Genomic DNA, 21,808 nt, shown 5'->3' with positions numbered 1-21,808 from the left:
TTTGAGATGAGATTTGTTGTCCTTAAAGAGCCTCCATTTAATTGCGCTCTCTTCTAAGGGTAAAACTTGTTTTCTTTGTAGCTGTGGGAGCCACTGCAGTATATCCTATAGATCTGGTGAAGACCCGCATGCAAAACCAGCGTGGCACTGGCTCTGTTGTTGGGGAGCTGATGTACAAAAACAGCTTTGACTGTTTTAAGAAAGTCTTGCGTTATGAGGGCTTCTTTGGACTCTACCGGGGTGAGTAACTGTATCTTAGCTGCTGAAGTTAGTGGTTTTATCTCAGCAGCAGCAGATTTTAACACCTTGATTATGAAAAAAGTGTGTTGTCCAGTCAGAGTAAAGATGTTTCTCTCTTTTAATTTTCTTGTTGCTTGTTTCCCTTTTTACATTCTTGCTGGTAACTAGCAATATGTGTGTAGACAAGGCCTTTATTTCTTCCTGATGTGTGTATTTCATGGAATCCAAATTCTGTTGCCACTGTGCTCTGACAAACTCAGGCACATGTCTGCAAGTGGAGTAAAGGATGACAGCTAAGAAACAGAGAGCTGCTTTTCTCAAAGAGTTGGAGAAAAGAGATATGCCTCTGCTCTGTGAAATAGAAGCCAGGCAGTTAGCTGAAAGTGAGTTTACCCTCTCTGCACTTGTTTCAATTGAAAGAGATATCAAATGTGTTTGTCTCTTCCAAGGAGACCATTCACAAGTCTTTTTTTCCAGTGAGTCATCTGAAGTTAGGAAAAAAAAAAAAAAATGAATAAAAGAAAACGCTTGGCTTCATGTCTCATTCTGTCTCCTTTCCTCCCCTTAGCTCAGAGGCACTGTGAGTAAAAGCAGAGAGATTTTCTTTTGCAGAGAATGTTACCACCAAGTCTAGGCTGAGCACAGTGCTGTCAGCATCAGAGGCAACAACCCCCTTGTAGAATTCTCCCCACCCCCGTCGGCTTTGTAGGAACTTGTTCTCTTTGGAGAGGGAATGACTTTCATGTACATGTTTTCACATTAGAATTTAGGGTTTCCTTTGGGAGGGAGATTAATTTTTTAATCCCTTTGGGCGCCACTTGGAATTCTTTGAAAATATTCTCTACATGCTCAAGTCCAGAGCATTTTTGTAATTTATTGTACTTATTTGTTTGCACACACAGTCTCATTAATCCCTAGCTCACTCTGAGCTCTGTTGAACTGTTTGGCCTAGAACTTCTTCCTTGGAAAGAAAGACTGGACCTGAACAAAGCTTATGCTCATGTACAGGAGGAAAAAACACCTCTGGTTAGCATTATTTGCAGATATTCAAGTGAAAAATGTATCTCTGATACAGTTAAAGGAGAGGGTCATGAGGATGTTCATTATTGGCATTTTATATAGAATAAGAAAAGAGTGGTTTTGAAATCAAAGTAGGCTTAAATACCCTGCTCCTAAGAATGAATGTAGTTAATTTTACTCAAATATTCAGAACTCTAACCTCCTTGAATTCCAGCTGTATCACATGTACTCCACGGGAGGAAGGTGTGTGTTGTCCAGAATGCAGATCTCTGCCTGGGAATGCTTATTTTAAGCTGTACTAAACCCTGCATATCTAGATTATATTTAATGAGGAATTTAATGAGGGTTGAGTGGTGCTAAGGGTTTTTTTTTTTTTTTTTTTTCTTTGTCATCTCCAATCTTTCTTTGTTGAAAAATGACCTTTCTTCCTCCTTGGTTTACTTTTTCTCTACCAGAAGTAACCTAGATATATACTGCACAGTTTAACCTTCTCAATGGATGGATGCTTACGGAAAATTTCATTTGGGAGAGATGTCATGTTAATGAAATGAGTCCAATATAGCAAGTTTAGGGGTGGGGGAGAGGTGGAGGGATTGTTAGCTTTATCCAGGATGTGAGCTGATAAAATCAGTTCTTTAAATGAGAGACTCTTCTATTAGGGAGAAGATTGTAGGAGTCCTGTATGTGAACACTATGATTATTGAGATTGTCATATATGGCTTAGAACTGGTCCATTATTCTGTCAGATGATTGACAAAATTGTTGACAGATTAGCCTAAATTTCTTTGCAGGCAACAGTGATAAAATGACATAAATCAGTACTTTATTAAAATTCCATGAGCCTTATTGAGGCAAGTTGTAAAACAAATACACATGCTGACATGGTTGTATGGAAGTTAGATTAAAAGTAATAGGGCCTCATAATCATGAAGGTTAGAAAGTTAAGACTGCCATCTGCTGATTTATTCTTTTAAATCAGTCTGCTACCCATTAAAGGTGTGTGCAGATTTGTGTTTGTCATTGATAATTCAGTTTGACTGACAGTAGCCTGTATGTATGATTACTTGCTGGCTCTCAACTCTTAGAAAATCACTCAGCAGTATCCTCAAAGTAGGCTTAAGATCAGCAGTGAGTGTGCAAACACATACATAACTCCCCCTTGGCTGGGTGATTTAAAGGATATAGAATGTTTATTGTTAGCATCTTTAAAAAATGTATGCAAAAAATGTATGCCAACAATTTGAGTAATCTGTGTGCTTTACAAAGCTGAGCCTTATGAATATCTACAGATGTTGAATTGTTTATATATTTTTTTTCTTTTGCAGTTTGCAACCAGCCTGGGAAATTTAACTTTCTAAGAATAATGATTTCCTTTGTTTTAAGAAGATTCTTTTGAAATGTCTTAAGTTTGACATACATTAGTAAATAAGAATGTAGCAGGCATATGTTTTTGTTTGTAAAAGATATCCATTAAATGATACTTAAAACTGCATTTTTCTTTGCAGTTTTGGCTTCCTTTAAAATAAATGGTACTGAATTCTGGTTTTCTCTATAAAGAGAAAATTATGCAAGTTGGTGTTCTGTAATAACCAAACCACTATATGCTAGTATATAGGTAGCAGCATTTGTGGCAAAATCTGGGTCTTTTCAACAGCAGGCTTTGCAGAGGTTTTCCAAGCATACAACATTGGCTTCTTTAAAGTGCCTGTCTATGTTTGTATATTGTTGGTTGTAAAGGGAGGGGATTTGGTTACATTGTTATTGGCAATGTTCAGGAGTAGAGAAGATCCATGGTCTCCATTCCTTGCTCACATACTTTTTGAGACGTGTTAGATAATTAGGCTTTAAAGGAAGCATGCTTAAGAAAAGGATTTATAGCCTCAAGAAAGCATAACATTATATTTGACATCAGTATTGTATACATGTACAGAGTTTTTAGGATAGTCCATTTTTCCATATTTTAATGAAAGCCCTAAAATGTTTGATGCATTAATAATATGAGGGAAACTGTTGCTTGTTGGGCTTGTATGTTCATGTTTAGTACATTCATATTGTTAATGCTTCTTTCTGTTTACCTAGGTCTGATACCACAGCTTATAGGGGTTGCTCCAGAAAAGGCCATTAAACTGACTGTAAGTATCTTTCTCTTTGAATTTATGTCTTTTGTTTAGATTATCATTAAGCCAAAAATTAATGGTGCTGCTGCTGAGACTGGGACACTATCAAGACATTTGTAAAACTTTAAAGTTTTATGTAGACATTTAATAATTTTTTAAAAGTTTATTTACATTGAGAGAGAGAGAGAGAGAGAGAGAGAGAGGACCAGCAGGGGAGGGGCAGAGAGAGAGGGGGACAGAGGATCCAAAGTGGGCTATGTGTAGACAGCAGAGAGCCTGATGCAGGGCTTGAACTTTCAAACCGAGATCATGACCATAGCTGAAGCCAAACACTTAACCAGCTGAGCCACCAGGCGCCCGATGTGATAATTTTTAATTTTATCATGAGACAAATATTTTGATGACTTGGGAAATGAATAACATGCCATTAGAGGAAATGGTTGAGAATTCTAGTTAACCAATGTTGTCTTTCTGATTAGGTTAATGATTTTGTCCGGGACAAATTTACCAGAAGAGATGGCTCCATTCCACTTTTAGCAGAAATTCTTGCTGGAGGTTGTGTAAGTATTAATACTGGGCATCTCTCACGACAAGTATGTTCCTTTAACCTTTTTTGCACATTAGGTATAATATCTGAGTGACATTCCTTCTGAACTCAAGGGTTTCTAAGATTTTCTCAGTGATAATAAGGAATGCTTTTTAATTTCATTGCATGATCTAACTGATTTTAAGTGCAGAAAAGAGGTAGTATTTTTGTCAGCTCTAACTCTTAGAAGCTCCTGACATTATGTTCCACACTTTGTAAAGTTCTGATTCTGATTCTTAAATATTATAGAAAATAGAGTAGTGGATAGGGTTCCCATACATTTATATTGTCTGGAAGTTCAAGTGTGAGATGACTGATTAATTGAGCTCTTATATTTCAGGTGTAGGACTGAGTAAACCATTGTTTTATAATTATAATTTTCCTTCTTTAGGGACCAGAGGTTGTAGCAAACAACTGTAATTATGTTAAGGCTATTACATTTCTGAACGCAGAGTTTCAGATTATATTTAATTAGAGCACAAAGGTTTCTATCTTTAAAATGTAAGTATAACATTGGATTTAGACCAATACTCTAATCTAAGTTTGTAGCTCAACTAATTTTATTTGTGGTGTTCATTTCAAATTTGTTAATACACAATTTAAGACTTATTTAGTCCGTTTTGTCCCTGAAGCCCTTAATAATTTCCAGTTGAATTGGCTGACAATCCTGGCTAAACCCTCCTCAGTTGCTAGTGGAACTTGAGGTGATAAGGTCAGTGACCTTTGCAACTTTTAATTCAGAGAAGATGCCCTGAGGGTCAGAGAGAGGGGCTGCTCTGGATTCTTCTTGATGAGATTTGTCAGCCTGGTACATACCTGGGTCCTCACCTTTGGGCAATTGAAGTTCCTATTGAAGAGGTGACTTGGGCTCTTTGTGTGTGTGTGTGTGTGTGTGTGTGTGTGTGTGTGTGTGTACATATGTACATATGTATGTATGTCCATTTGTGTGTATGCTTGTACACATGTCCACCCAAGTACGTTCTCAGGAAGAAAACTCACCTCTTTGGCTGACTTTCTTTTTTCGTGAAGGACAAATAACAAACATAGAATAAGACCTTTGTTTAAGCGGATCACAAAAAATATAGTTTCTCTTCTTCCTTTACCCTAATTAGATGCTGTAATTATTTCTTTTGTCATGAGAGAATGTTTGCAAATCGTAAATATTCTTTTTCTCAGTTTTAGTTTTAGTTTGGTTAAGAAATTTCCTAACTTAGTTTTGCAACTGCTCATGCGTACACTTGCCAGAAATATCCTGAGTCATGCTCTTTCTGTCCCATGTAGCTAATTATTTGTTTCCATTTGTAATACCCAGAGGTTTTTGCCCATGAAACTGACCTGTTCCCATGTCTGACATGTGACCTAGGTGGTTAAACTGTAATCAGATATTTGGTTCCTTTGTTTTTCCTACCATGGACCCTGTTTCTAGGTTTGAACTTTGGGAATTTCTATTGAAGTCTGGGGTGCCTTGAGGGTTGTGCTGACACTCTAAATTTCTTCTTTCATCGTGACTTCTTTCTGAGAGCTTTGATGGATTGTCTAGTTGGAAATTGACAGCATGAAAAATAGACAGGTTGGGTTGTAGGCAGAACGATGAGGTTGTCCACAGTTCTTCATCTCAAACATTTTTTGCTGCCCTCTTTTTTCTAAATTTCTTCTTCATTCGAGGAGGAAAGAAAATGTGTAATTACTGAGTTTGTATTGATGAATTCAATTACACTACAGTGTAAATGATTGTTAAAGCATAATCTGCCAGTTCTCCCAAAGGTCTATGTATTTCAACAGAGAATAAGGCCTTAAACGAAATGAGTGAGTCTCTGTGTAAAGAATATCAGCCAATGTGGAATACAGGAATTCTCTCTTTACCGAACGAAAGCTGATAGACAGCCACCAGATAAACACTGGGAAGAGTGGTTACCCGTGCGCCTGATCGTGAGAACTCTCACCATCCTGGCTAGTGGTGGTGATCTAATGTGCAGTGTCCCTGTGGGTATTTGGCTGAATGCTGTCAGTGCAACCAGCTAAGAACAGTGCTCATGTTTTTCCAAAAATCACTCAGTTTTAAAGACCTACCTTGTGTTAACCTAATGCAAAACATGTTAGCCTAATGCAGCTTATTTCAGAGGAAATGGCTCAAACTGAGCAGTCATTATTGGTTTTATAGGTTTTTTCCCCAGCAGAAGGATCATCTAGGACTTGGGCTTTGAGTTGCCTATATATAATGGAGAGAAATTCTGCTGTGAAAATGACTGTTGCCCTCTAGGAAAAATGGTGTTCATTGACTAGATAATGAATTGACCAAGAAATAAAAATACCTGGTCCTTAGACCTTATTTTTTGTTGTTTGTTTTGTTTTATGACCTATTTTTTAAAAGTATGGTATTTGATACATGCCAAAGAGTGCATACTATATAAATCTAAAGAGTAATAATAAAATGAGCATCTATAAGCCTGTCACCCAACTAAAATATTACTATAATTGACACTGGTTTTTGCTTCTAATGTAGCTCTAATATGCTAAGATTGCTAATGAGCAAGCAGTAGGGACTTTTCCTATCTGAACATTTTATAGGCGTTAACTATCTCATTATCATTCCCACCTAGAGGTGAAGAAAAGAAACCTAAGTGAGATCCAGTACTTAGTAAATGGTAAAGTTAGGATTCAAACCACTTTTGTTTCAAATCCATATTTACTCATATTTGGTATATTTCCATTTATTCATTCTTCCATTTATTCATTCTGATTCAAAACCAGCCATCAAGGCTGAGAAGGATTTAGCTTCTTTTTTCCTGTGAAGGAAACCAGACTTAGGATATGTTTACGTCTCATAGAAAAAGGGTAGTTGCTGATCATTCTCACCAGATAAAACTTAATCTTAAGTCTAATCATAGTCTGTGGCAATTTGAAAGTAGAATTTCTTATTGTGATTTGCTTCATTCCTACATATCACCAAAGAAAATACATGCTTATGATTATAATTCATCATAATAGCTGCCATTTCTTAAGCATCTCGTACTGGACTTGTACTTTATAGGCATCTTCTCATTATTCTCAGCTTGAATTGAAGAAATTAAAAACTCAGTGAAATGTAGCAATATTTGGTGTTTGTTTCTGTTTATTCATTTTTTATTTATTCTCTCATTCATTGAATGCCTGCTGTGTTTCAGGAATATTTTTAAAGCAACAGCTTTATTAAGATATAATTCTCATACCCTACAATTCCCCCACTTTAACGTGTACCACTCAGCAGTTTTTAGTATATCCACGGAGTTGTGTAGCTATCACCAAAGTCAATTTTAGAACATTTTTATCACCCCAAAAAGGAACTTGGTCCCCTCTAGCTGTCGCCCATCAGTCTTTCCTCTTTGCCTCTGCCAAGTCTTGGGCAGCCGTTAATAAGCTTTCTATCTCTACAGATTCACCAGTTCTGGACATTTCATGTAAATGGAATGAAAAACGTGTGGTTTTTTGTGTCTGGCTTTTTAAAATTCAACATAATGTTTTCAGGGTTTATCCATGTTGTAGCATGGATCAATGCCTCAGGTCTTATTGCTGAATAGTGTTCTATTATGTAGATATGTCACATTTTGTTTATTGATTCATCAGTTGTTGATCATTTGGGTTGTTTCCACTTCGTGGCTATTATGAATAATGCTGCTCTGAACATTAATGTAAAAAGTTTTCTGCAGACATGCGTCATCACTTCTCTTGGGTATATACCCAGGAAGTGGAATTGGTGGGTCATATAGTAACTCTAATTTGTATTTTGAGGAACGGCCAGACTGTTTTCCAAAGTGGCTGCACAGTTATATGTTGCTACCAGCAGTGTAGGAGCTTTGAGATTTCTTGACATCCTTGTCATTGATTTATAGCCATCCTAGCGGGTATGAATGTTACCTTGTTGTGATCTAATGACTGACAGTGTTGAGCATCTTTTTAAGAATGTATTGGCATTTATATATCTTCTTTGGAGGAATGTCTCTTCAGAACCTTTGCCTGTTTTTAAATTGGGTTGTTTTTTATTATTAAGTGATAAGAGTTCTTCGTATATTTAGAATCCCTTACCACACATGTGATTTCTAGTATTTTTCACTTTCTTGACTGTGTCCTTTGGAGAATTGGACTTTGATTCTAATGAAGTCCAATTTAATTATATTTTGTTGCTTGTGCTTTTGGTGTAATGTCTAAGAAATTATTGCCTAATCCAAGATCACATAGATTAATACCCATTTTCTGCTAAGAATTTTATAGTTTTAGCTCTTACATTTAGGTCTTCGATCTTTCACACAAATTGTTAACCTTAATTTTTTAGGGTCTTTTGCCCTGAGCATAGAGATTATTAAATGACAGTTTTATTTTTCATTGTTAACATTTTGGTATATATTTCCTTCTAGTGTTCTCATACACATGCTCATCTGCATGTGTACACACACACACACACGCTTTTTAAAACCAAATGGAAGTTTTGTTGACTCTGAGTTCTTGATCGAAGATACAGGCTGCTCTTACTTTCTTTTATTTTCAAGTGTGCGTGGTGGGGAGGGACAGAGGGAGGGGGGCAGAGGATCCAAAGTGAGCTCTGGGCTAACAGCAGAAAGTCTGATGTGGGGCTCGAACTCAGGAACCACGAGATCATGACCTGAGCCGAAGTCAGACGCTTAAGTGACTGAGCCACCCAGGTGCCCCAAGGCTGCTCTTACTTTCTAAAGGCAGCAGAGAATCAACAGCAGAACATTTCACTTTGGAAGCAGAATATAACCTTTGGGAAAAGAAATAAAACAGGGTATGCATTTTTAAATTTTAAATCTTCATTGCGAACTTTAACCAACTTTTTATTTATTTTTTATTTTTTATTAAAAAAAATTTTTTTTTCAACCTTTATTTATTTTTGAGACAGAGAGAGACAGAGCATGAATGGGGGAGGGGCAGAGAGAGAGGGAGACACAGAATCGGAAGCAGGCTCCAGGCTCTGAGCTGTCAGCACAGAGCCCGACGCGGGGCTCGAACCCACGGACCACGAGATCGTGACCTGAGCCGAAGTCGGACGCTCAACCGACTGAGCCACCCAGGCGCCCCTAACCAACTTTTTAAAATATACCAAAACCTCGAAAAAAGACTTCTAATTCAGAATTTATGATAATATAGATGTGCCCTCATAAGTTTTTTGTTGTTGTAGTATCTATATCATAGTTACCTTTTTTTCTGTGTTTTAATATTTTTGTTTTTTAAAATTTACATCCAAGTTAGCATATAGTGCAATAATTTCAGGAGGAGAATCCAGTGATTCATCCCCTACGTATAATACCCAGTGCTCATCCCAACAAGTGTCCTCCTTAATGCCCTCGCCCATTTAGCCCATCCTCTCATCCAAAACCCCACCACCAGCCTTCAGCTCTCTGTATTTGAGTTTCTTATGTTTTGTCCCCCTTCCTGTTTTTATATTATTTTATATTATTTTTGCTTCTCTTCCCATAACTGTTTTGTATCTTAAATTCTACATATGAGTGAAATCGTATATTTGTCTTTCTCTAATTTCCCTTAGCATATAATACACTCTAGTTCCATCCACGCTGTTGCAAATGGCAAGATTTTATTTTGTTTTTTTGATTGCCAAGTAACATTCCATTGTGTATGTATATACATATACGTATATATACGTATGTATACGTATATGTATACACACACATACACACATACATACATACCACATCTTCTTTATCCATTCATCAGTCCATGGACATTTGGGCTCTTTCCATACTTTGGCTATTGTCAGTGGTGCTGCTATACACATTGGGGTGCATGTGCCCGTTCGAAACAGCATACCTGTATCCTTTGGATAAATACCTAGTAGTACAATTGCTGGGTCGTAGGGTAGTTACATTTTTAATTTTTTTAAAATTTTTATTTATTTATTAAAAAAAAATTTTTTTTTTTAACATTTATTTATTTTTGAGACAGAGACAGAGCATGAACGGGGGAGGTTCAGAGAGAGAGGGAGACACAGAATCTGAAACAGGCTCCGGGCTCCGAGCTGTCAGCACAGAGCCCGATGCGGGGCTCGAACTCACGGACCGCGAGATCGTAACCTGAGTCGAAGTTGGCCGCTCAACCGACTGAGCCACCCAGGCGCCTCAATTTTTTGAGGAACCTCCATACTGTTTTCCAGAGTGGTTGCACTAGTTAGCATTCCCACCAGCAGTGCAAAAGGGTTCCTCTTTCTCTGCATTCTTGCCAATATCTGTTGTTGCCTGCAGTTGTTAATTTTAGCCATTCTGACAGGTGTGAGGTGGTATCTCATTGTGGTTTTGATATGTATTTCACTGATGATAATACAGTTACTCTTGAGTAAGTTTTACAGCTCTACAGAGAGGGAAAACAAGCGTGTTTCTGCCTGGGATCAAACTGGGGACCTTTCATGTGTGAGGTGAACATGATAACCACTACACTAAGGAAGCCAGCTGTTGTATAACCTATACATTGACCTTTAGGTTTAACAATTGCTTGACCCTTCTTTAGGTGGGGTCGGGGCAGTATTTGTGTGTACGGTTACCCATAAATATGTGTTACAGATGCTGTATGTGTAGCATATATAACAAATATTTTTGGTTTCAAATTTTTTTTCTCATTGCTCTTACAGGCAAGCCATTCTTATTAGGCCATATGTTTTTCTTTTTCTTTTTCTTTTTTTTTTAGAAGGTCTCTGTATATGTAGAAATCCATACATACATGTATACACACATATTACATGTCCATATCAGACATAATATAATTGAGTGCTTAATTATATCTGTTGTGAGCAAGAATAATATTTTAATGTCAACTTAGAATTTTCAAAGTACTTTAATATGCACATGGTCACTTCTTGTGAAATAGGTAAATGAGGAAAAGAAGCTTAGAAAGGTTAAGTCTCACCCCAAATCACACAACTAATACATGCTGCAGGTTTCATGTGAGCACCAAATATTTTAAGAACAATTCCTTTTGTTTGATAATGCTCTCTTGGAGAATCAAATCCAGGCCCTCTTCATGTGTCAAAATAAATCTAGGTGAGCCTATTCAACTTTGTGATGACTTTTTTTTTTTAATTACATTGTTATCTATATGATAAAGATGTAGTATATGTCTGAGTATATAAACACATATGTGACTATTTAGGTGTAATTAACATACCAAAAAATGAACAGATCTTAGATGTCAGCTCAGTGAGTTTTAACAATTGTATATACCCATGAAATCACCACTCAAGACAAGATACAGAACATTTCACCTCAGAAAGCTGATTCATTCCTCTTTCTAATCAATCATTCCTCTGTTCCCCTAGGCAACCACTATTGTTTCTTCTTAGATTTCATATAAATGAAATCATGCAAAATGCATCCTTTCATAGCTGGCCTCTTTTGCTAAACATGTTTTCAAGAGTCATCCTTATTATTGTGTGGGTATCAGTAGTTAGGTTTTGTTTTTAATTTTACTGAGTATTATTCCACTGTATGAATTGACCACAATTTGCTTATTTGTTCTTCTGTTGATGGACATTAAAAAAATTTTGTTAATGTTCATTTTTGAGAGAGAGAGAGACAGAGCGAGAGCAGTGGAGGGGCAGAGAGACAGGGAGACACAGAATCTGAAGCAGGCTCCAGGCTCTGATCTGTCAGCACAGAACCCAGCGCGGGGCTCGAACTCACAAACTGCGATTTCAGGACCTGAGCTGGTCAGTTGCTTAACTGACTGAGCCATCCAGGCACCCCCTGTTGATGGACATTTGAGTTTTTTCCAGTTTGTATCTGTTATAAATAAGGTTGCTGTAAACATTCTTGTATAAATCTTTTTGTCAACATTTTTCACAGGTGAGTATTTAAGAGAATAGGGTACAGGTTGTGTTCAATTTAAAAGAAACTGGGTCGCCCAGTCAGTTTAGTGGCTGACTCTTGATTTTGGCTCAGGTCATGATCTCATGGTTTGTGAGTTTGAGCCCTGCTTTGGGCTCTGTGCTGACAGCATGGAGCATATTTGAGATTCTCTTTCCCCCCCTCTCTCTGCCCCTCCCCTGCTCTCTTTTTCTCTGTCTCAAAAATAAATAAATGTTTAAAAAGTTAAAAAAAAAAAAAGAAACTGCTAATTGCTTCTTTGAAATGGATGGACTATTTTACAGTCTCAGCAGCAGTGTCAGATATTTGTAATTCCACATCCTCACCAACATTTGATATTGTTAGTCTTATTTTAATTTAATTTAATTTTATTTTATTTCTTTAATATTTTTAAATATATATTTATTTTTGAGAGACAGAGTGTGAGAGAGTGTATGAGCAGGGGAGGGGCAGAGAGAGAGGGGGACAGAGGATCTGAAACAGGCTCTGAACCTATAGACAGAGAGCCTGACACAGGGTTTGAACTCACAAACCATGAGATGATGACCTGAGCTGAAATCAAGAGTTGGCCGCTTAACCTCCTGAGCCACCCAGGCACCCCAAAGATTTTATTTTTTAAGTAATCTCTACACTCAGTGTGGGGATCCAACTTACGTCCCTGAGATCAAGAGTTGTATGCTCTACTGACAGGCAGTCGGGCACCCCTAATTTTTTTATTTTAGTCATTCAAGTTGGAGTGAAAGGATGTCTTTTTGTGGTTTTAATTTTCATCTCCCTGATGTATAAAGACATTGATCATCCTTTCATGTGTTTTTTAGCTATTTGTATATCTTTTTTGGTAGTATCTGTTCAAAGTTTTCTGCTTATTTTTTATTAGGTTTTTATATTTTTTATCATTGACTTGTAGGAGTTCTTTATCCATCATGGATGTAGTCCTTTGTCAGATGTATGTATTGTGAATATTTTTCCCAGTCTGTGACTCATCTATTGTCTTAATGTGTCTGGGGGTTTTTGTATTGAGGTATAATTGCCATATAACATACTAGTTTAAGGTGTACAACATGATTCGATGTTTGTACATACTGTGAAATGATTACCACAAAAGTGTAGTTTCCCTGTCACCATAAAGTTACATAATGTGCAGTATAGTATTATTGTGTATAGTCACCATGCTGTACATTACATCCCAATGACTTAATTATTTTATGCCTGGAGGTTTGTGTGTCTTGACCCCCATCTCCTATTTCACCCACCCTCCTAATCTCCCTACCTTCTGACAATCACCAGTCTGTTCTCGGCACCTATCAGTTTTGTTTTATTCATTTATTTTGTGTTTTAGATTCCACACATAGGTGAAATCATCCACTCATTTCCTTTCTCTCTATGCTTTATTTCACTTAACATAATATCCTTAAGGTCCATCCATGTTTCTACATGGCAAAATTTCATCTTTTTTTATGCCTGAGTAGTATCCCGTTGTAAACATACACCACATCTTCGTTATCCATTCATCCATTGATGGACACCTTGGTTGTTTCTATATCTTGGCTATTGTGAATAATGCTGCAATTAACATAGGGTTGCAAATATCTTTTCAAAGTAGTGTTTTGTTTTCCTTTGGATAAATACCCCAAAGTAATATTGCTATATATATGGTAGTTCTATTTTTAAGTTTATGAGGAAATTCCATACTGTTTTCCATAGAGGCTGTGCCATTTACATTCCTACCAATAGTGCACAAGCGTTCCCTTTTCTGTCTGTCTTCACCAACACTGATTATTTCTTATCTTTTTGATAATAGTCAATCTGACAGGTATAAGATATCTTATTGTGGTTTTGATTTGCATTTCTCTGATGATTAATAATGTTGAGCATCTTTTAATATGCCTATTTTGCCACCTGTATGTCTTTTTTTGGGAAAATGCTATTCAGATGCTCTATCCATTTTTTTAATTGGATTTTTTTGTTGAATTTATATGAGTTCTTTACATATTTTGGATGTTAACCCCTTATTGGATATATGGTTTGCAGATATCTTCTCCCATTGAAGTAGGCTGCCTTTTCCTTTTGCTGGTGGTTTCCTTTGCTGTGCAAAAGCTTTTTAGTTTGATGTAGTCCTACTTGTTTATTTTCACTTTTCTTGCCTTTGCCTTTGGAGTCAGATCCAAAACAGTATTGCCAAGAGCAGTATCAAGGAGTATACCACCTATGTCTTCTTCTAGGAGTTTTTTTTTTTTTTTTTTTTAAATAGTTTCTGGTCTTACATTTACGTTACTACATTTTGAGTTAGTTTTGGTATTTGGAGTAAGAGAGTGATGGCAGCTTCATTCTCTTGCATGCGGCTGTGCAGTTTTCCTAACACCATTTATTGAGGAGACTGTCCTTTCCCTATTGCATATTCATGCTGCCTTTACTGTAAAGTAACTAACCACATATGCATGGGTTTATTTCTGGATTCTCTTTTTGTTCCATCAATCTATATGTTTTATGCCAATACTATACTGCTTTGCTTACTGTCATTGAAAAAAAAATTTTTTTAACGTTTATTCATTTTTGAGAGACAGAGAGAGACAGAGAGAGACAGAGCATGAGTGGGGAAGGGGCAGAGAGAGAGGGAGACACAGAATCCGAAGCAGGCTCCAGGTTCTGAGCTGTCAGTACAGAGCCTGACACAGGGCTTGAACTCACGAACTGCGAGATCATGACCTGAGCTGAAGTCAGATGCTCAACCGACTGAGCCACCCAGGCACCCCTTGATTACTGTCATTTTTAAATATAGTTTGAAATCAGGGAGCTTGAGGTCTCCAGCTTTGCTCTTCGTTCTCAAGATTGCTTTGGCTACTCAAGATCTTTTGTGGTTCCATATAAATTTTAGGATTGTTTGCTCCATTTCTGTGAAAATGCCATGGGATTTTCATAGGGATTGAATTGATTGCTTTGGGTACTTTGGACATTTTAGCTGTATTAATTCTTCCAGTCCATGAGCACAGGATATCTTCCTATTTATTTGTGTCTTCTTCCATTTCTTTTATCAATGTAGGTTTTCTCATACAGGTCTTTCACTTCCTTGGTTAAATTTATTCCTAGGTATTTTATTCATCTTGATGCAATTGTAAATGGAATTGTTTTCTTGATTCCTCTTTCTGATAGTTCATTGTTAGTATGTAAAAACACAACAGGTTTTTGTATATTGACTTTGTATTCTGCAACTTTATTGTATTTGTTTAACAGTGTGTTGGTGGTCTATGGGGTTTTTTAATATATGAAATCATCTCATTTGCAAATGATGATCTTTACTTTTTCCTTTCTAAACTGGATGCCTTTTGTTCCTTTTCCTGGCCTGATTTCTCTGGCTAAGATTGTCAATTCTATGTTAAATAAAAGTGGTGAGAGCAAGCATCCTTCTCTTGTTCCTGATCTTAGAGGAAATGGGAAATGCTTTCATTTTTTTCACCATTGAGTGTGATGTTAGTTGTGGGTTTGTCATAAATGGATGCTGAATTTTGCCAGATGCTTTTTCTGCATCTATTGAGATGATCGTGTGATCTTTAGCTTTCATTTTGTTAATGTGGTGTATCACAATGACTGATTTGCAGATGTTAAACCATCCTTACATCCTGGAATAAATCCCGCGTGATCATGGTATATGATTTTCTTAATGTATTTTTGAATTTGGTTTGCTAATATTTTGTTGGGGATTTTTACATATATGTTCATCAGGGATTTGGGCCTGTAATTTTCTTTTTTTGTGGTGTTCTTGTTTGGTGTTTGGTATCCGGATAATGCTGGTCTCATAAAATGAAATTTTGAAGCATTCCCTCCTCTTCAGTTTTTTGGAAGACTTAGAGAAAGGATAGGTATTAGTTCTTCTTTAAATGTTTTGTAGAATTCACCAGTGGAACCATCTGTTTCTGGACTTCTGTTTGTTGGTAGGTTTTTGATTACCAAGTCAATTTTCTTCTTAGTAATCAGTCTATTCACATTTTCTGTTTTTCTGTTATTCAGTCTTGGAAGACTGAATGTTGTATGTTTTTAGGAATTTACCCATTTTTTTCCACGGTTGTCCAATGTTGGCATATAATTGTTCATAGTAGTCTTTTATGATCCTTTGTATTTCTGTTATCACTTGTTACTTCCTGTCTTTAAAAAAAATTTTTTTTTAATTTAAATCCAAGTTAGTTAACGTGTAGTGTAGTAATGATTTCAGGAATAGAATTTAGTGATTCATTGCTTACATATAACATCTAGTGCTCATCACAAGTGCCCTTCTTAATGCCCAACACTCATTCAGCCCATCCACCCCCCCCCCAACACCTTGCCAGCAACCCTCAGTTCTCTGTATTTAAGAGTCCCCATTAAATTTGTTTTTAATGTTTATTTATTTTTGAGAGAGAGAGACAGAGCTCAAGAGGGGGAAGGCCAGAGAGAGGGAGACACAGAATCCGAAGCAGGCTCCAGGCTCTGAGCTGTCAGCACAGAGCCCGACGTGGGACTCGACTCAGGGACTGCAAGATCATGACCTAAGCCAAAGTCAGATGCTTAACCGACTGAGCCACCCAGGCACCCCTCTCCCTCTCTAGTTTTATCTTATGTTTGCTTCCCTTCCCTTATGTTCATCTGTTTTGATTCTTAAATTCCACAAATGAGTGAAATCATATGATACTTATCTTTCTCTGACTAATTTCGTTTAGTATAATGCACTTTAGTTCCATCCACGTTGTCATAAATGGCAAGATTTCATTGTTTTTGATCACCAAGTAATATTCCATTGCATATATATGCCACATCTTTTTTATCCATTCATCAGTCGATGGGCATTTGGGCTCTTTCCATACCTTGGCTATTATTGATAGTACTGCTATAAAGATTGGGTGCATGTACCCCTTCATGTAACTTCCTGTCTTTTATTTCTATTTTTATTTATTTGGGAAGCCTTTTTTTTTTTTTAATTAATGTAGCTAAAGGTTTATCAGTTTTGTTTATCTTTTCAAAGAACCAGCACATAGTTTCATTGATCTTTTCTAGTTTCTTTTTAATCTTACTTATTTCTGCCTTAATATTATTTCCTTTCTTCTTCTAACTTTGGGCTTCATTTGTTCCTAGTTCCTTCAGGTGTAATGTTAGATTGTTTATTTGAGATTATTCTTGTTTTTTGAGGCAGGTCTGTATCACTCTGAACTTCTTATATCTGCTTTTGCTACATTCCACAGATTTTGGTGTGTTGTATTTTCATTTTCATTTGTATCAAGGGATTTTTAAAATTTTTACTTCGATTTCTTTGTTGACCCATTGGTTATTCAGTAGCAAGTTATTACATCTTCACATCTTTGTGATTTTTCCTTTTTTATTTTTTTGTGATTGATTTCCAGTTTTGTTGTGGTCTGAAAAAATGCTTGATAGGGTATCAGTCTTCTTAAATTTACTGAGACTTGTTTTGTGGCCTAACTTGTGATCTCACCTAGGGAATGTTCTGTGTGTATCTGGTCTAATGTATCCTTCAAGGCTGATTTTTCCATTTTTATTTTCTGTTGAGGTGATCTATCCATTAATGTAAGTGGGGTATTAGAGTCTCCAAATATTATTGTATTGCTGTTGATTTTTCCCTTTGGGTCTGTTAATATTTCCTTTATATATTTAGGTGCTTCTATGTTGAGTGCATAAATATTTACAAATGTTATATATTCTTGCTGTATTGACTCTTTTATCATAATATAATGCCTATCTTTGCTTGATTAACAGTGTTTTAAAGTTTGTTTTGTCTGATAAGTATAGCCACTCTGGCTTTCTTTTGGTTTCCATTTGCATGAAACATCTTTTTCTGTCCTTTCATTTTCAGTCTGTGTATGTCCTTACATTTGAGATGAATCTCTGGTAAGCAGCATATAGATGGGTCTTGTTTTTTTATCCATTCAGCTTCTTTATGTCTTTCAGTTGAAAAATTTAGTCCATTTATGTTTAAAGTAATTACAAGTAGGTGTGTGCTTATTGACATTTTGTTAATTGTTTTCTGGCAGTTTTGTAGTGACCTTCTGTTCTTCTTGTTCTCTCTTCTTGTGGTTTGGTGCCTTTAGTGTTATGTTTAGATTTCATTTTCATTATCTTTTGTGTATCTACTATAGGTTTTTGCTTTGTGATTACCATGAGGCTCACCTATATCAGCCTGTATGTATACTAGTCTATAATTTTTTAATGTTTGTTTATTTTTAAGAGAGAGAGAGAGAGAGAGAGAGAGAGAGAGTGTGAGTGTGGGTGAAGGGCAGAGAGAGAGGGAGACACAGAATCTGAAGCAGGCTCCAGGCTCTGAGCTGTCAGCACAGAGCCCAATGTGGGGCTCAAACTCGTGAACCATGAGATCATGACCTGAGCCGAAGTTGGACTTAACTGACTGAACCACCCTATACTAGTCTATTTTATGTTGATAACAAGTTATGTTTGAATGCATTCTAAAATTCTACTTTTTTACTACGCTCACCTCCAATTTTATGTTTTTGATGTCACATTTTATATCTTCTTATTCTGTGAATTGTTGTAGTTATTTTTACTGCTTTTATCTTTTAACCTTCATGCTAGCTTTATAAGTCATTAGTCTACTACCTTTGCTGTACATTTACCTTTACTGGTACAGTATTTACTTTCTTTTTTTTTTTTTTTAATTTTTTTTTTCCAACGTTTTTTTTTTTATTTTTGGGACAGAGAGAGACAGAGCATGAACGGGGGAGGGGCAGAGAGAGAGGGAAACACAGAATCGGAAACAGGCTCCAGGCTCCGAGCCATCAGCCCAGAGCCTGACGCGGGGCTCGAACTCACGGACCGCGAGATCGTGAGCTGGCTGAAGTCGGACACTTAACCGACTGCGCCACCCAGGCGCCCCCAGTATTTACTTTCATATGTTACTTTGTTACCCAACCAGTACCCTTTCTTTTCAGCTTAAAGAAGTCCCATTAACATTTATTTTTAGGCCAGTTTAGCAGTGATGAGCTCCTTTAGTTTTTGCTTGTCTGGAAAACTTTACCTCTCCTTCAATTCTGAATGATAATCTTGCTAGCTAGAGTATTCTTGGTTGGGAGATTTTGCTTTCAGCACTGAATATATCATTGCCATTCCCTTATGGCCTGCAAAGTTTCTGTTGAAAAATCTGCTAATAGTCACATGGAGTTCCCTTCTATATAACAGGTTCTTTTTCTGTTGCTGCTTTTAAGATTATCTCTTTAACTTCTGAGATTTTAATTACAATGTCTCTTGCTTTGAATCTCTTTGGCTTCATCTTATTTGGAACTCTCTGGGCTTCCTAGATCTGGGTGTCTGTTTCCTTCCCCTGGTTAGGAAAGTAGTCAGCCATTATTTCTTCAAATAAGTTATGTCTCTTTCTCTCTCTTTTCTCCTTCTAGGAGAATTTTGTTCTGCTTGATGTTGTGCTATGAGTCCCTTAAGCTATCTTCACTTTTTTCCTTTTGCTGCCCTGTTTGGTTGAGTTCTGCCCTGTCTTCCTGGTCACTTATCCTTTTTTTCTGCTTCATCTGGTCTGCTCTTGAATCCATCTAGTTTATTTTTCAGTTCAGTTATTGTGTTTTTCAGCTCTGTAACTTCTTTTTTGTACTTTTTTACATTATCAGTCTCTTTATTGAAGTTTCTTCATCTATTCTATCAAGAATGGTGAGCATATTTATGATCATTACTTTGAACATTTTATCAGGTAAGTGACTTCTCTCCATTTCATTGTTTCTTTCATTAGATATTTTTTTCCTGGAATTTTATCTTATTATTTCATTTAGGACATATTCCTGTATTTCCTCTATTTGTTTGACTCTGTTTGTTTCTCTATCGTAAGCAAAACAGCCATCTCTCCCAGTCTTGAAGAAGTGCTCATAGGAAGACTGGGGATGTGTTTCTATCTGCTGTCTGTGTACCCTGGGGGTGGTAGTCTGTCAGGAACTGTCTCTCCAATTGTTTTAGTCCTGTGGACCCCAGAAATGCAGGCCTCCTGACCACTACAGCCAGATGCTTGTCAAGGGGCATCCCCTGTGCAGACTGCTTATACCCACTTGCTTTGGCAGGGCCACAGGAGAGGGCAGGGCCAGGGCAAGCTCACTTGCCAGGTTTAGCAGGACCAGGGCTACAGAAGAGGGCAGGCCTGGGGTAAGGCTGCCCACTGGGTTTAGGCAGGGCAAAGCTGCAGAATAGTGCAGGGTCAGGGCAAGTGATGCTAGCAAGGAGAGGAAGAATGCAAGACTGATGCCTACCAGTGCCAGCACTAGCAAGGCAGGAGAGTGCACAACCTGTCCCCAGAGAGGATTCCAACAGACCCTTGTCCTTCCAGCAGATACTTTATGTCTAGCCTATGGATCTCTTTCATGTATGGTCTAGGTGCCCTTTAAGCTGCTGCTTTTACACTGGGTCCCAGGGTGAGTGAGTATGTGCACAAGTCCTTCAAAAGGGGAGTCTCTGTTTCCTTCAGCCCTTGGGTCTCCTGGAAGTGAGCCTCACTGGTTTTTAAAGTCAGACATTTTGGGGGGCACTTCGGTGGCTCAGTTAGTTGGGCATCCGACTTCGGCTCAGGTCATGATCTCGCGGTTCGTGGGTTCGAGCCCCATGTCGGGCTCTGTGCTGACAGCTCAGAGCCTGGAGTCTGCTTTGGATTCTGTGTCTGTCTGTCTGTCTTCTCTCTCTCTCCCCCTCTCTCTTCCTCCCCTCCTCATGCTCTCTCTCTCTCTCTCTCAAAAATGAATAAACATTGAAAAAAAATTAAAAAAAAAATAAAGTCAGGCATTTTGGGAACTTGTCTGTCTAGTACAGGTCCCAAGGGTTGGGGTACCTGATATGGGGCTCGAACCTGTTGCTTGTCAGGGATATACTCTATATTTGTGATCTCACTCTAGAATGGGTGGGGTTTTTGGCAATACTGCATCTCTGCCTATTATACCTATCTCCATGTGGCCTTTTTATCTGTTGTGGAGGAGCTGTTGAGCTAGTTTTTAGGTCTTTTTTGGAGAGAATTGTTCCATATGTAGTTGTAGATTTGGTGTGTTCTGGGTTTTCTCATACTACCATGTTGACCTGCCCACTCTGTGGTTGTTTTTTCAAAGAAAAGTTTACGTAGAGTTTCTTAGACATATCTGTAAACTTAAATGGGAAAAAAATTAATGTCTTTCCAAGTCAAAAACGCAGAAGGTTTAACAGTCTAAATAGACTAACCTATATGTAGTTTTTAAACATCTCTCTGGTAAGTACCTGTTTTTATGTTTAAACTCTAACCAGAGCACTTACCTGCCTGATCACATTAACTCTTTCAGGGAGTGTATACTTCTGAATGGGTAGAAGTCATACAACTCAGGGTGTATTTATTGTTCAGCAGAAGGCTAGTGTAATCTTAATGTGTTGCAGATATTCTTAGCCCTGTGTGAACATACCTCCTGAACAACATGTCCCTTCCCTTGATATCTTGCTTTCAGTCTATGGTGCTCTCACATTAGTGCACAAGAGCTCTGTGAGGTATATTGGGCTGTTGTTGGGATCCCTATTGTCATATAGGAAACCAAGGAATGGGAAGGGTATGACCTATCCAGGGTTACAAAGTCAATGACACTATAGGTCAACAAACCTAGAATCTTTCCACTCTTCCATGCTTCCTCCCTTCAGTCTATGCATGCACACAACTGTAGGTGCAGCAAGAGGTCCATTTGTTAGTTGGAGCATCTACTGACCCTAGGGCCAAGATTTGTAGCTAGCCAGCTCATTATACTGTGTCTTCCTCAACGAGCTGAGTTTGCACATCTCTAAAGAGTTGCTTGGGAGCAGTCTCTCCACCTCCCATCCCCCCAATCAGTGTGTTCCCAACTTGATGCTTGCATATTTATGTGAACACATACATATGTGTACAGGTTCAAAGTCCATATATATTTATGTCAGAGGGGCTCATGATAGATACACAGATTCTGACTCTTCCTTTACTCTTGTGAGAGGTATGTGTAGTTTATCTATTC

General features: G+C 37.5%; 1 protein-coding gene across 4 annotated transcripts in view; it reads left to right on the top strand.

Annotated features, from left to right (window-relative positions):
- Positions 1 to 21,808, top strand: part of SLC25A12 (solute carrier family 25 member 12) — a 206,765-nt gene that overhangs the window by 169,909 nt on the left and 15,048 nt on the right. For all 4 annotated transcript variants that reach the window (XM_053215279.1, XM_053215281.1, XM_053215280.1 and 1 more), the window contains 3 exons: positions 82 to 240; positions 3,340 to 3,392; positions 3,857 to 3,937. In XM_053215279.1, coding sequence (XP_053071254.1) covers positions 82 to 240; positions 3,340 to 3,392; positions 3,857 to 3,937 — 293 coding nt within the window. The remainder of the gene's footprint in view (positions 1 to 81; positions 241 to 3,339; positions 3,393 to 3,856; positions 3,938 to 21,808) is intronic.

Source organism: Acinonyx jubatus, chromosome C1 (assembly GCF_027475565.1).
Source record: "Acinonyx jubatus isolate Ajub_Pintada_27869175 chromosome C1, VMU_Ajub_asm_v1.0, whole genome shotgun sequence".
In the NCBI taxonomy this organism is placed as follows: Eukaryota; Metazoa; Chordata; class Mammalia; order Carnivora; family Felidae; genus Acinonyx; species Acinonyx jubatus.
Note: the sequence above shows the minus strand (reverse complement) of the source record. Positions and strands in the feature narration are given on the sequence as shown.